This window comes from Acipenser ruthenus, chromosome 10, assembly GCF_902713425.1.
Source record: "Acipenser ruthenus chromosome 10, fAciRut3.2 maternal haplotype, whole genome shotgun sequence".
Taxonomy (NCBI): domain Eukaryota; kingdom Metazoa; phylum Chordata; class Actinopteri; order Acipenseriformes; family Acipenseridae; genus Acipenser; species Acipenser ruthenus.
Window position 1 is genome coordinate 45,746,863 of NC_081198.1, and position 16,618 is coordinate 45,763,480.

General features: G+C 36.6%; 1 protein-coding gene across 9 annotated transcripts in view; it reads right to left on the reverse strand.

The window, feature by feature from the left end:
* Positions 1–16,618, reverse strand: part of LOC117407441 (zinc finger E-box-binding homeobox 2-like) — a 76,435-nt gene that overhangs the window by 1,750 nt on the left and 58,067 nt on the right. For 7 of the 9 annotated variants that reach the window (XM_059032367.1, XM_059032366.1, XM_059032368.1 and 4 more), the window contains 7 exons: positions 11,163–11,234; positions 8,881–9,069; positions 7,875–8,089; positions 5,593–5,701; positions 3,225–5,203; positions 1,727–1,907; positions 1–313 (listed from right to left, as the gene is read on the reverse strand). The exon at positions 1–313 is cut by the window's left edge and continues 1,750 nt beyond it. In XM_059032367.1, coding sequence (XP_058888350.1) covers positions 1–313; positions 1,727–1,907; positions 3,225–5,203; positions 5,593–5,701; positions 7,875–8,089; positions 8,881–9,069; positions 11,163–11,234 — 3,058 coding nt within the window. The remainder of the gene's footprint in view (positions 314–1,726; positions 1,908–3,224; positions 5,204–5,592; positions 5,702–7,874; positions 8,090–8,880; positions 9,070–11,162; positions 11,235–16,618) is intronic. The other 2 variants (XM_059032371.1, XM_059032373.1) reach the window with 1 other exon arrangement.

The window sequence follows — 16,618 nt, forward strand, 5'->3', positions numbered from 1 at the left end:
CGCTCTTCTGAGTCGGAGTACCCCTGAGGAGTGATGCTCTGTAAGTATGCTCGGTTCATCAGTAGCTCTGTTGGCTCTAGACTACACTTCTCCCGGGCCTCCCTCTCCGCTGCCTCTCTCTCCTCTGCCTCCCTCTTGCAGTAGGAGTACCTGTGGTTCATGTGCTGCGAGTAGGACCCCGAATGCGAGAAGCGCTTGCCACACTTGTCACACTGGTACGGCTTCTCGCCTGAGTGCAGTCGCGAATGTTCAATAAGGTGATGCTTGTGTTTAAATGCTTTCTTACAAATTTGACACTGATGTGGCCGTTTACCTGAGAAGACAAAATAAATAAATAAATAAATACATAAAACATGAGTACTCTTGTAGTTATTTTAGACTTACACGACAAATTACAGTACATATTATTATTATTATTATTATTATTATTATTATTATTATTATTATTATTATTATTATTATTATTATTATTATTTAAACAATTCATTTTAAAGGGTTGAATGGAGCTGAACATACAAAGCAAAAAATGAAAAATACAAAAAATTCAACAGCCCCCTGTCTCTGGAAAAGGGATGAAAATAATTAGGTGACAACACTTATTTTAAAAACGCATGCCATGGCTGAAAGATACAAAGAAAACATTAAGAAAAAATGGAAAAATAAATAGAAAAAAAGATTTATTAGAAAACCTGGGTTAATTTGTTTAATAGCATCAGCATTTTAAACCACTATTTTTCTATTTACCTTTGCAATATAGCCACCTTTCTATGTTTAACATGTTTTGATATCTTTAATATTTAACATTGATTTAGTGTTACTTCATTACATCATAGTTACAAAATAGCATAGTGAGGTACTTGCTAAATGTATTAATTGCAAGGTGCTGGAGATAGTAAAGTATATAACTGTACTGGGATTGCATGCCAGTTGGATTTACTACTGCTCAGCACTACCGGAAATATAGGAGTCTATTTAACACAAATCACAAAGCGGAGTTTCTCCGTTGGCATTTCAATCAGCTTGTGACTAGGGCTTGGAACCCAGATCCCTTGCCAAGCACACACACATCTGGCCAATTCCTTGCTACAAATAGCACTGGAATGCCTTCGACACCTTCCATAGCTGCCATACTTGAAGCCTGGTTCAAAAATAGACAAGCCAGCACATTCTTGTCTGTGTGATGCTCTAGGACAAAATAGTGGAATGCAAAGAAATTGTTGATCAAAATGGTTCACTACACGTGTATACTATAGACATAATATTTTCTACATTTGTTTTAGAGAAACAGTACTATACTAGATATGCTTGTTTTTCACCATCATCATACAACTATTACTGGTAGCTTTTGAAGTTTTATATTAACTTACATTTTAGATAAGGTCAGGGAATAATAGCTGTGACAATGGTAAACCAAAGCCTTATACCAAAGGTGGCATGTACTAGCATATTTATAATACAATTAATTTAAACAAAACAAACAAACACTTTTTCAGAACATTAATAATTCAGGTTTCTCTGCATAGGAATAACATTTAAATCACATTTTTAAATATTATAACTTTTCAAAATGTTTTCGAAAATCAACCATATCATTTCTGGGGGATATTTCCATCTGTCAGTTTAAAAGAAACTTGGTAAGGAGGTAAAGTTACCACAAAAAAAAAGGTTTAGTAAGACAAAACATAAAAAGGCATCAGGTAAAATAAGTGTCCAGAACAGTATATACCTGTGTGCTCATATTTGTGTCTTAGGAGGGAACTGCTCTTCTGGAATGTTTTGTCGCACAAGTCACACGCGTACATACCACTTTCTGTCTTCTTAATCTTCTTCCGGGACAGACAGGAGTCTGAGTCTGTCATGTCTTCCAGGCCTGACATATAATCTGTTGTTCCATCAAGCAGCTCCCCCTATAAGAGAACCACATTTTTAAATCCACACCTGTCATCTAAAAATAGACGCCTTCTAGTGTTTCATTTAGAAACTGAACAGACATATTGTAACCATCTTAACAAACATCCTTCTGGAGCCACCTCAGAGGCATGGTGCATTTAATCATATTCATGGAATAATGCTTTTGTACTCCAAACCCTTTTTAGTAATAAAGTCCACGTTGCTAAAAACTAAAGACTCAATGGTGGGAGAAAAAAACAAAAAAACGTTGATACTTTTGTCAGATGATAAGAAACATTCCATCAAAAGAATGTTCAGACAGGTTATTGCCAGTGAAGTGTAACTCTGCATATAATTAGACATGTCTGTATTCCATATGCTAGAATTCTAAATTTTATATTTCAAAGGGTCTTCATTCTATATATATCTTTTCTTCCATAGGAAGATTAACCTGATAGGCTAACTTAAATTAATGGGGAAAAAATATTCTAACATTAAAAGATAATAATAGTAAGTGAAAGATTGCCACAGTCTCCTAATTTCTATCTCGTTATGTCTAAATCAAAGAGGTGCACTAAATGGTCAGAACTGAGTAGCAGGAGTGTCCTCATTATGACCGCTTGCTCTGGCCTGACAATACTGAGGACATTACTACACAGGTTTTAAGAATAAAGCACTATCATTTTGCAATCAATTTTAGCTAAATGCCTGTAGCTGTATTTTTAAAATCTAATTTAATAACTTAGAATAGGAAACATTATTAATACTTTTTATCAAAATGGTTCCTTCTATGTTAAACAGCCTTCAGCATTTGGCAGTAATGAACACGGAGCTGTGCATTATTAATCTGCATGTTGAAGCTCATTTTGGCTTTTTCTAAAAACATGGGCCAAAGACATTAGTCAGTCAGCTAACACACCTTCACTTTTACACAGATATTACATTTCACTCGCGTTGAGATTTCACTAATTAATACCTGAGCAAGATTAAATTGGCCGAAACACATTTAGAAAGAGGGCAGATGTACTGTTAAAATGGAAGAATCTAAACATCTGGCAATGCAATGCTGTCACTTTTGTTCAGAGAGACAGTGCAGCGCACAGTCTGGCAACACCTAAATCTCACATTATAACCTCTAAAACACTCATTATATGGTGATACCACTAATGAAGCATACAGAAGAATTAAAATTCAACATTTATATAACATCTGTTAATATTCTGTGCTTTACTGGTTTGTGAGTATTACAGGTGAGCGTTTTTTTCATCTTGTACAGTAATAACAGAATGAGCATGAAAAAAATTACATTTTGTTCAGCAGAAATTAATATTTACCTGGAAACCTGGTTTCCTTTGGTACTTTCTTCTTTGCTGCATTTCAGCAAAAGCAGCTGCTCCAGTTGCATAAGTGTAGGCCATGTGCGGTAGGAAGCCCATTTGATCCAGCCCTGGGTATGGCCGCAGCCCAGGGATGCTTGCCTGAACCGGGGGCATGAAAGTGGCTGGGGGAAATGCGCTTTGTGGCGGAAGCGATGAGTACAAAGGTTTTGCACCGAATGGGTTAATACTGAACAATTGATTAGTGCTTTTGTCAAGGTTGTTATGTGAACCAAATTCCTTCTTGAGATAGGCCAAGTTCAATGGCTCCTCTATGTGCTCAGAGGGAGAACAAATACTGTTATGGTCAATGTTAACACTGTTAACTTTAGTTTTGTTTCTTACAGCTATACTACTTTTAGGTTCCTTCATTTGTTTTGGCAAAGACAAGTCTAATGGCTCCGCCTGGAGCTCTTCTGAAGTGAAGCTGTTTGGAGTGTAAGAGCTACTGTGGGAGTTTTTAGAAGATGTGGAGGAAAGATTTAGAGGGGAAGGAGTATTGCTCCTGGAGTGGTCCAACTTTTCACCAACTTGTTTACCACCAGTAAACTGGGATGGTTTTGTAAGCCTGAGAGGTGTGTCACAATTATTAACATTGTTATGGAGTTCTGCTATGGATGGGTAAGTAATAGAGTCCACAGGCTTTATTAAAGGTATAGGAGACCTGGCTGACATAGTGTCTTTAGTGGGAGTGTTGGTGGCAGCCAGCGCCACCTCCGCATTGTTCTGTTCCATTGGTGGAGTTCTGGAATTGTTGTACTGGTAAACTTTTCGTTGCTCAAACCATTCCTTCACAAATTCCTGAGGGAGGCCAACAGCTATGGAAATCTTCAGTAGTTCATCTGAATTGGGTTCCATGTTCATGGCAAAGTATGCTTTAAGCACAGACATGTGGTCCCTGTAAGGGTTGATGGGGCTTGTCACTACTTTCTCAGAGAGCATGGAAGAAAGCAAGAGAGCATGTTTCTCTCCCAACACCCCAGGCCTGTTGGGAGTCATGTTCTCATTGGGCTGTAGTACTGCCTTGATCTCCTCATTCATTTTGCACATGTAGCGTTCATGCTGATGTAAGGGAATTGGACCTGGAAAGGTCTCCTTGCAGAATTGACAAGAGAAGGGGGTAAAGAGGTTATTGTTCTCATGCATCTTATCTTCAGTACCTAGGTCTAATATGTGATTCATTCTCTCCTTTTTAATATTGCTAATTTGTCGCTTTGAGTCCGTGGTCAAGCTCTGGAGGCAAGCTTTGGCTTCATTGACCTTTTCTAGTGTGTAGTCAATAATACTTTTAGTGGCACCATTATGACTGACCACTGGAAGACCAACAGGTGGAGCATCAGGAGAAGTCACTCCTTGTCCTTGTTCCTCAACTTGAGCTCCAAGTTCCTTCATATAACTCTTAAGCTTTGAGATCTCATCAGGTTTGCAGTCCATTTTCTGCCTCGATACTGTGTTGTCCACAATTTGGAGGACCCTCTGCACTTCACTTAAATTGCTCCCTATGGCAGGAAATCCCATCAGTGGTGTTTCCATCCCTAAGTGTTGCATTGGACTTTGAGATGAAGCATGGATTCCCAATGGGCTAGTAGGTCCAATTCCTCCATTCATAAAATGCCCAGACCCACCAAACCCATGAGAGGCCATAATGAGCTTGTAGTCATTGAAATCTAGTGGTTCTGTTTTAATTTTTAGAAGACCTGATTGGTCTGGTAGGCCGAGTGGCTTGCCATTCTCCAGCTTATGTCTGAGTTGTGTGATGGCTGAGTTAGTGGGAGAAGACGAAGCAGAAGTAGGAGAAGAACTTGTCTTTATATTGTTCCGCACCCTTCCATTTACCGAGATCAAGCCAATACATTTCTTGCTGCTGATGTGCGAGCTATAGGAGCCAGAATGGGAGAAGCGTTTCTTGCAGTTTGGGCACTCGTATGGCTTTTCACCTAAGAAGAAAAAAAATTAATTAAAATAAATTACTATATATTTTTACATAAAAAAACATCAATATATTCCATAAACAACAGCAAGAATAATGTACAGTACTGTACATATACTAATAAAAAAACACAAAGCAATAGTGATACTTGCCATTTCTATCTCACAGAATACAAATTACTAGATTCAATTGTTTTAAAAATAGTTTGAGGGAAATCTTCTGATCCCCTTTTAGCTTAAGTTGCCAATTGCATTACAAAGTAAAGGTGAGTCATTCGCGGACAGTAGGAAAAAAATCTAATGAATTCTGTAAGTATAATTCCTATGAACTACAGTACAATCTTAAATCAAGGTAATGAATATTCAAAGAATGTGCATAAGCACTCCTGCTACCCACCACTGTGAATCCGCAGGTGTTCCTTCAGATGGTGTTTGTATTTGAAGGCCTTGCCACATTCTGTGCATTTGAACTTGCGATTGCCAGCTCCCTGGTTCAACAATTGGTGCTGTTGAAGAGAAGGTATTTACATCAGCTTTACACAAACAACTCAGAGAGAAAGTTCTGTAAACAGTCACAGTTAACTGCTGCGGACCAGCCGAATGGCTTGCTTACTACACACCATCTTGCCTTTCTACTTCCAACACCAATGTGACAGTACAAGTGAGGAAATGATAACAGAGTGAATCACATACCTTTCAACTTCCTGGCTAGCAAATTAAACAAAATTGGACTTTTTTTTTCTTGTTTAAACTAGGTTGTATTTTTAGATTTCTTTAGATTTTAAATTTAACCACCATCTGGTCATACAGCAAATACCCAGTGTAAAATTCTGGGATGTTCCTTACAACTAGGGACAATTGAGAGCTATTTTGGTGAAAATCATCAAATCATGAATCCTTTCCTTTCTAAACTGAAGATAATCTCATACTACCATAAATTAAATTATTTTAACATATTTAGAATATATATATATATATATATATATATATATATATATATATATATATATATATATATATATATATATCGTAGGTTAAAACTATTGTTTGTTTGTTTGACAATAAGCTGGTCTTTATAAATTTGCAATTTAAATGAACCACAAATCTGAATTCTGAATACAAATATATTTGCCTGCCACATTACTTAAGGTGGGAGGTGAGCATGTTAAACAGTTAGAAAACACAAAGACCTTTTAGCAAGGAAACAGCCCCAGATACAGGCTAACAACTGCTGGGGTGTGCTGACTCTTCCCACATTCCTGGTGAGACAGATGGTGTTACACAGGACACAGGGAGGTTTGTTCAAACAGCAGCAACCTTCAAAGATCAAGCAGAAGCCGGCCCGCCAAGCGCCAATGAGGGACCGCCGCTCGTATGTTGCTGAGTTGCATAAACAAACAGCAACAGCTGCTTTGTCTCCCCCCCATTTCCCTCAGAGGACCACTGTAAACTTTAGTTGTGCCACTGTTAATATGATACAATCATTTGAATGTACTAATTGTAAATGCCACAAGCAAATGAGGGGATCTTGCAATGCCAGGTCTATTCTCCATAACTCATGGGTGTAAAGGGATGTTACGCATACAGAAAGGATAGCTTAATAATTCCTTTTTATCTTTTTGGAAATATTAGGTACAAACAACTTTTTTTGCTTGCCAGGAAACATTTTAAACAGATAAAGTATATAAACCCATATGAAAACATTATACTTTTTCAAATCAATTATTTATTGGTTGCTAGCAAAGATCACTTTAAGATGGATGGGTGAGAAGGCTTTATTTATTTTGGAGGAGATTGAGTCTCTAGGGTTAATTCTGTGCAAGAAAATCTTTCAATTTGAAGTTAAAAAATATTCAGTAGCTAAAGTCAACTGCAGAAGATATGGAATACTGCTTAAATGGTATATCAAACATTTAAATAAGTGGTTTACAATAACACTCTATCACTTTATATATCAACATCAGTTTTCAGGCAAATTTCTCTAGGGAGCACAAGAATAGGCCTCTGTGCATAGCATAAATGGTTTTGTAAATTTTATTTTAGACTGAGCATGTTTCATTTGAGAAAGTTAAACGAAGTATCTCAAGCCACCTGTTTAAGCTGCACTTATGAAAAGGAACCTGAATGAAAGATATGGCATATTATGGATATATGGATAGGAAGATGAGAAGCTATCTACATATTGTTTATTAGGATTGGATATGTATATGTAATCTGGCAGGCTTTTATTGCATATATTCTTTTTACTCCTTTATATCAAGCATAACAGCGGCCTGGTTTAGTGAACTCTCTACAGCCTCTGCATTTTAAAAAAGTAAATACAATAAATGGGAATGTTTAATAAAATAGTTAAGAAGAAGCTGTTTTAGTCAGATTTTAAGGAACATAAAAGCTTAAAGTAAAGTGAAGTTAAAGAGGAGCTACAATTTCTAAATTGTAAATTAACACAATCATTCGATCGTGAACATAAGACTGCTAAATCATATCAGAGAAGGCCATCAAAAAACCATTTAGGCCTCAATTAAAGCTATTACATTAAAGATCTGCATCTTCAAAATGCCATGAAAAATTAATAATGATTGCCAATCAAAATTACATATTTTCTCCAAGGGGTTATCGTGCATCAGAAGAAAATCCCAATATTTTTTATTTTTTTTAAGAGAAGCACATGATCCTCACCTGATCTCTCCCAGGCTTGTGTGTGGCCATATGTCGCTCAAGCTGGGTGCGGTAAGCGAAAGTGTAGTTGCACAGGGGGCAGGCAAAGTTCTCCTCGTTCTTCTCATGGCGGTACTTGATGTGCTCCTTGAGTGATGTCAAGCGCTTGTAGCCCCGGTCACAGTAGGGGCAGGTCAGCAGTTGGGCGAAAGCATCTGGAGTTCCAGGTGGTAGGTCTACATAGAGTAAATGGAGAGGGGGTGGGGATGAGAAACAACAGGCCAAAAGGTCAGCGAATCAGTGGCAGCTAATGGGCCTGCTGCCCGGAATGGTATGGGAGGTATCTCTGCAATCTGCTCTGCAGAGTGCCATCGTCTCAAGCTGGCATCTTTACCCCTGAATGTACACACCCTGGTGAAGTCAGTACAAATCACCTACAGTCTGTCAGTATAATCAATTAAGCATTTGCATTCATCCAGTTGAATTTTTATTTTATTTTGGTTCCAAATGATCTATGGTGGAATGAAAATTAACTTTAAATTGAAACCTTTATGTATTTTATCTCACTTTGACGAATTCTAATCTGCTATAGCCACACCATTACCGGTACTTGTTTCTCCCAAGGCTCAATGGCTTATAGCTAAGAATTGCTTCAAAGCTTGTCAGAATTTAAATAGCACAGCAGCTTTTTATCAAGATCTGCCACTCATTTAAATATCACTATAACCATTTCAAGTAATGAACTTTAAGTATCAGATACAGATATAGTTTTTAAAAAATGCACATTATTTGATGAAATGACTTTAATTCTAAATGCCACCATTTTTTTATTGTGCATTCAACATCTAGAAATTGTGTCTCACCATTTTATTTTTTTTATCGAAAGTCTGAGGTGCACTATCTGATTGCAAGCTTCAGCAGCTGTTCTTCAAGTCTGAAGGTAAACACCCAGGCATGTGATGAATTCATAATGGCAACAGCTGCATGTGTCAGTATGACTGTTGTGTACATGCTCTAAAATTCTTACCATTTTCTTCTTGCCCATTGGCCTCCGGTGTGCCAAGGCGGAACAATTCCTCGGGGGCTTCTGGGTAAATAATGGCTGTGTCACCTCGCTGTAGGTACTCTGCAATACTGACCACATGGCTCTCTCCAGCATCCAGCTTTCGTTTGGCAAAATACTTCTCAAATTCTGAAGTGCAATCTCCATTCTTAACTGAAAAGAGAAAAAGAAACAGCAATGTATTTTTAATCACTTGACTGAAAAATGCAACATTATTATGTAACATATTGAAAACACGATTCTAAAAGTGACTCTAAATGTGACGAAGAAAACCATTAAGGCAGTAGTTTTAGAAGTATACATCTAAGTTACTGTGTTATCCTGTCAGATAATGGCTACTAAACTCAGAAATATGAGCTAATCTCAGAAGAGTACCATCTTAAGCGCTGGAAAAGCTTTTGAAGATAACCCTTTTCCTTTAAACATATTGCTAGTTACATTACAAATGTTTATGGGAAAATCAGATTTGCTTAGTTTGCCAAATATTGTTCACTCATCATAGTCTAAATGAACACACATTTGTTTATGATGGCTAAATTATGAATCTCAAGGAGTATAGATATATGTTTTTTTTTTTAGTTTTGGTTTACTGCATTAACACTGATATGTATGACCATTTTTGATGCTTCAAAGCTTTTGGGTTCGGTATTAAAAGGCCCTATGTTTTCTTTCCTAGTAATTGTTATTATTATTTATTTAAGACGCCCATATCCAGGGCAACTTACAGTTGTTACAAAATATCACAGTACAAAGTATCACATTACAAAATATCGCATTATAGAATATCACATTACAGATAAGAGCAGTTATAAAGTACAATCAAATCAGCAGAAAATAAGATCAATTTCAATTAAGAGCAAATAAGGAATACAGTAAATAATTACGTTTAAGAGTGAGTTCCACTAAGAGCAGTTAAACTTATAGTAAAAATATTTGCTTATACGAGTAAAGTCCATTAAGAGCACGTAGCAAGTACGATAAATGGATTAGAACGATTTCAAGAGCAATTACAAAATCTAAATCTAAAGTATAGTCAGGCATAGTGACATTTCAAATTTGCTGTATTAAACCAAACAGTGAATAGAAACTCAAAATAGCTTAAGACACCAACTTTTTCTTTGAATTTTGTCTTCAGTTTTAGCTCTTGCAGGAACTCAGAGCTGCAAAACAGAGATAGCTGCCCCTAATCGCAAACAAAGCTAATACAATACCACAACCTTCATTAGCCAGGAAATGACAGGCCCTCATTGGTACACACTGATTATAGGCCAAAAACTGCCTGTCCTGCCAACCTGCCAAGTTTTAGTTCTGTTTTCCTCTATGGTAATCTGAAAGGTTTTCCCCTTCATAAGGTTTCAATATAGCAAATTAAAATCCTTGAACAGGTACCATTTACTTTTCTTTTATTATTATTATTATTATTATTATTATTATTATTATTATTATTATTACTACTACTACTTTTTTCATTAGATTGTTGTCTGGACTCTCAAAAGTATTTACAGTGGATTGTACTTTATCATGTTGTAAATATTTTATGATCCAATTTGTAAAAGGTCAAGGTCAAAATGAAAATGAAAAATTTGAAAATGTCAACCTGTCTAAAATGTCTAATTGTATTGTAGGACACTAAAACTAGTCTACTAAATACATTGTACCCTCATTAAAGGAGTCTCACTTCCAGTGTCTGCTCAGTTATTAAAAGATGAGCTACTTTGATTATATTGTACATACTTTATTGACAGCCTATATTCAGTTTAGGCCTGACTACCGGTATTAGTTACATCAATTCTTGTTTGTAACGAATTGTGTTCATTTTGGTAATATTTCAAAGTGCATACATTAAATATTTTGAATTTGGGCCAACACTTTAAAATTAAATATGTAAACACTTACTTGAGACCAATAAACCCCAGTGCAATCAGGACACTTCCCAACAAAGATGGCTTTTAGGCTACTTATTTGCATTGCGGAAATCACCTTCATGTATAGCAACTAAAGTGTAATACCCTTGAAAAAGTCTGTGTTCCATCAAATAAAGCATAATGGTGCACACTAAAATTGGTAATACCAGAGAAAGAGATGTTAAATGGCATATGAAGTAATAGCTATTACTATGGACACAACGTTGTTCTTTTAAACACCAATACTCACAAGAGCAATAGAAAATGGAGTTGCAGAACCTTAATAATTAAGTGTAAACATTATGTTCAGCAAATGTATTTCAGTTTGTGAAGTCAACTTACCTGTACCGTTGTTTCCAGTGGTCTGAAGTGTGGCTTCAGGCCCCATAGTGTCATACTCATCTTTCATTTCATCTATAGTGAAAGCAGAGAGAGAGAGGCTGACATTTAGTACCGGAGTGTACAAAACAGCGAACGTGACAATGAAGCCTTCAGCCAAAGGTACAAAGAAATGAAAGCATGGCTGTGTGCTGGTCTGCAATGGCTTTGTTCAGGATTCTTAATGAATAGTATCATACGGGCCAGACAGAGACTTATTTACCTTAAACATTACAGCAGGCAGTAAAAGAGCTTGAGGGAACACTGGGGACTTGGGGGTGCCAAGCAAAGATTAATACAAGAATTGTCTACCATAGTACGCAGGCATGAACAATAGTATTGCTTGTACCCATGTGATGGTGAAATCTAAATTAATTCAGATATTCAGATAGAAAGAAACTTTGGGGACAGATCCATAGTTGAAATAGGCAATTTCTTTTTTTTTTTACTTGGACTGGCTGCATTAATCAAAATAAAGAACTTAAAAAAAAAAAAAAAGTGGTCCGAGCAATCAAGTTAATGCTTTTTGCGATGATACTAAAAGCCTCCAAGTTTTACACAGGCACTGCAGATATGTGAATAACACAGCTTAAATATTTGAGGAATAAATACCTAACCTTGTCATTAAAGAGATTCTGACGATAATAAAAAGGAGGGCATTGTTGGTTAACACGGACAATCAATTTAGCTGGCTCTTACTTTTAACGACTCCCACAATATCTTATTAAATTAAATCAAGGTATTTCCGAGAAGATAGGCTTTGGTTATAAATATAGCTATTGTGTTTGTTCCTCCTAGCTCATCTCATGTGATTTCTGGTTGCGTGGAGTCACACGTATCATAAGCTTTCCATCTGAGGGCACACAAACCCAGTGACTGAGGGGAAAACAGCAACTGACTGCAGTTTTTTTTTTTGCATAATGTTGGTAATGTTCAAACTGTTGCACTTCCTTCCTCATTGACATTTTCAACTAAATAACGAAAGAAAATAAACAACCCAGTCTCACTAGAGAAACATTAACAGATTAACGTTTCTGCATTTCTGTTTTCTGGGGGAAAAAATGTTACATGGGTAATGTTTTCACTTTCAACCACAATGCTTTGCGGCAGCTTTTGTTGAAATTCTCTTTTTATATTTATTTTCTGTTAACATTAGTGTATGGATAATCTTGTTTGCTTTTAAACCAATTAAATTGTTACAAAAAAAAGTACTGTATAATATAATTTTAGGAAATGACATATCATACAGCTAAAAACAAAAAGGTATTCGGTTCAACAGAGACAGTCAGGGTCGATTGCAGCATACCAAAGTTAGTCCACTTGATGCGTCTAACTAGTGGATTAAGCAGGTTTAGTCCACTTGCTTGGACTAAAGTTAGTACACTTGTTAATCCCGATTGCAGCGCACCAGAAGATAATCACCACAGGTGGATCATCCGCTAAATTGGACTAAACAAGATCCTGATTGCAGCGTACCAAATCGGATGTGAGATGATCCTGTTCAGGAGGACTAACTTAGTACTATGAAGTATAAGACTAACTTAGTACTATGAAGTATAAGACTTGTACAGCGCATTTTAAAACAAAGACAGCTCCATTATTCTATGAAATGACGTCTGAAAATTATTAAAAAGTGAAGCCTTTTGAAGCATTTTGTTCAGTAAGGTTCGCTCACCAATGCCGAGTCACATGAAGTGCTTCATGCTCAGTGCACGGTACTGTAGACCCGCATAACCCAGTGTCTCAAGTGAAAGGCATCACTAAAATGTAACAGAATACAGAACTATATACAATATTTTAAATTATTAAATAAAATTGACAATTGCACTATGTATGTTATATCATTATATCAATATTAAACAATTATACACTTTCTAGGTAGACTGAGAATGTTGCCTGTAATTTAAATATGTGGCACCTTTTTCCTTTTTTCTCATTTATTATGGTTGAGGAATAAAATATTCTGAAGAGACTGGTTTGGTTTTATTCATAAAAAAATGCAAAAACTGTAATAAAGTGCCACACAATAAGATACTCCTATATTTAAATAATAATAATTTTAAAAATTGCATATTTGATGTTTTAATTTAACCGACTGAAACGTTACATGTATAATTAGTATTATATGAACAACAAATTTAGAACTTAATGTTCAGTGTCAATGCAGCAATAGGGTACCGGCAAGTTAAAATGCAAGTATGATCCGCTAGTGTGGAAAGTGCACAAAAAGACAAGTACAATTAGGCCTATCGATAAAGATGATGAATATGTATTTTAAATGTGTTTGCCCGAATCACACCTAATGTAGCCTAATAAAAACGCTTTTATCATTAATAAGCCTATATTTATTGTAGCGTGCACGGGGTAAGGCAGCAGTAGGGCTAGTAGGTGGTTGGTGTCGGAAGTGGACGCAGGTACCCTAGCACGCACTCGTCGGACTGTAGCCTGGTTAGCAAGTCCGGGGCGGACTTGAGGCTGGCAGGGTAGAGTGTAGCGTGCACGGGGTAAGGCAGCAGTAGGGCTGGTAGGTGATGTAATCACACACACAGAGACATAAGCCCAATATACACTCCTTGCAAAGGAGCCGGCTCTTTTGTACAGCGGTATCGGCACTATGCTTTAATACGAGAGGTCCCAGGTTCGCGCCCGCCCTCCGCCTGTGTGTGGATCGCCTCGCCCAGTGTGATGCGCCTGCCTGCGGGAACCAAGATCGCTACAGTATTACTGTATTTGCTTTTTTCATATTTCTGACTTTTTTGCCGATGCTTTCAATATCCTCAATGTTTTTAATCAAATGTTCGTAATGACGATGTACAAGATGTCTGAGTTTGTCTTTACACCTTAAATCGTGAATCTCCATCTGCACTTATAGAGACTTATTATGGGTTAGTCCTCATTGTCTGGCTAACTTGTTCCACTTGTTCAGACTAGCTAAACCACTTGCTGTTTGGTAAGGTGCAATCAGGACTAACTTAGTACAGATCTGCAGGATTTTCTAGACGCTTTTTAGTTCACTTGATGTGGACTAAGTCACTGGTACGCTGCAATCGACGCTCAGTAGCTTAAAAACAAATAAGCTAAATGCTCTGTGTTTATCTGTGTAGTTTGACATTTGAATGTGCTGCCTTAGCCAATGGACAGGGGCTGGACATTGAAAATAATTTTGGGAAATGTCTTTTTAAAACCTTGAAATATACATTTGCTTCTATGACGCGATCCCACATATCCCACAATTCTTTTCAACATCCCTGCTTGCTCGGCGGCACTCAGCCAATAGGCAGGGGCTCTGTAGAACCGAATACTGTTTTGTTTTTAGCCATATTTATATTTTCATTGGCAGATGCGCTCTGGATGCAAGTACAGTGCTGACATGTCATTTCCTAAAATTATATTAAGCAAGGTTTCGGGTAAACATATAAAGAAAAAAGGCAGTGTATATTTTAGCACTAGTACAACAAGACCATTTACGGAATTAAAATGAATGGACTAAAAAATAGTAATCTTTTTGTAACAATTTAATTGGTTTAAAAGCAAACAAGATTATCCATACACTAATGCTCACAGAAAATAAATATAAAAACAGAATTTTGACAAAAGCTGCCGCGAAGCATTGTGGTTGAAAGTGAAAATGTTACCCACGTAACGTTTTTCCCTCCACAATGCAAAAATGCAGAAACGTTAATCTGTTAACGTTTCTCTAGTGAGACTGGGTTGAAATATACCATGTCTGTAGCCTTCCAAACAGTCTGTATCATATATGCAGATTTGTAAAATGAGTGAAGGTAATTCACTCATTTTACAAACTCATTTTACCTTTCACCTACCATAATTCAACCTGTTTATTTAACATCAGTATTATTAGTTTATTTAGCAGACACCTTTATCCAAGGCGACTTACAGAGACTAGGGTGTGTGAACTATGCATCAGCTGCAGAGTCACTTACAACTATGACTCACCCGATAGACGGAGCACAAGGAGGTTAAGTGACTTGCTCAGGGTCACACAAGTCAGTGGCTAAGGTGGGATTTGAACCGGGGACCTCCTGATTACAAGCCCGTTTCTTTAACCACTGGACCACACAGCCTCTATCCTGTTTATTTTGAAAATATTCCTGTTTATACTGCTGTTTACTCCTGGATTAGAGTTTTCTAAAAACAAGAAGTCCCTGTTTTCCTTATTTCTTTAAGAACCCTTGAATAAGCAGAAAAGAGGCTAAGAAGAACGCAGGTGATTTATTTAAAATCTCTGTCAGTGATAATGATGTCATGGTTTCCAGCACACTGTGTCCACCCCATTGTGGGATGAAAGAATGTCAAGGACAATTCCAAACACAAAACTCTGATTGTGCTGGAACCGGAAAAGCACAGTAAGAACTCCACTGTGCTCTTCAGTTCAAAACCTGCATCCTGCAGACAAAGTACCAAAGCACAGGAGAAAAAGCAAGAGAAAAGTAGTCTTATCTCAGAGTAAAGCTATGTACTGAGGTACCACTGTAGACAGTGAGGCACCAAGGAAAAACCCAGTACCCAACAACTTGAAAAATATTTCAAGGAATATTTAAACAATGCACAATTTAAAAACATGGCAAATATTTTATCATGTGAGAAATGCTTTATCTGAAAAATACAACACATTGAAAGGCAGACAATAGGGCACCACATAGTTTAGCTACAAATGTTGACAACTGCCTTTGTTAGTCAATTTTCTAATACTCTGTTATTCATCTAATGTTATTATTATGTTAAAGATGAGTTTTAACCATAATCCTTTTTTTTGCTCTCGTCATGTTAGTAATATACACACTATCAAATCCTTTGCTCAAAAACCTAGATTTCTTTTCCTTTTTTTTTTTTTTTTTTTTAAATATTACATTTTTAAACTCCTGAATATTTTCCCCTTTCAGCACTCTGCACAGCTAGTTCATTAGCAGAAATGGATAGCTCACACCGGCTCATTTAAATGGAGTGTCTTACATGAGTTCTCGCCACACTCTGTTTCTGTCACATGGCTCCCAAGAATCATTGACTCTTATTATACATGTAAATGGCTATCATAAAAATAAAAATTTCATTTAAGATTGTTAATGACTTCTGCAGCAGTCTGGCTTCCTTTAATGACTATCCTCTGCCCCTAATTAAAAGTATTTATCTTTCAAGCATCTAAGACCAACTTCTTCCTTTCAGAGTATGTTTGATTATAAAAAAATAAGCTTTATAAAAAGAGTTACAATACATATTTGATCTTCAGAGTTGGATACATCATAAATAATAAAACAAACAAATAAACAAACAAACAAACAAAAAGCATAATAAATACATGTTTTGGCATCATATGTCTGTATGCATCATAGTATACTATTTTCTAGGTATTACTAGATGAGTTTTAATTGTCTGTTCATCTGGGTAGCTTTGTTGTAATA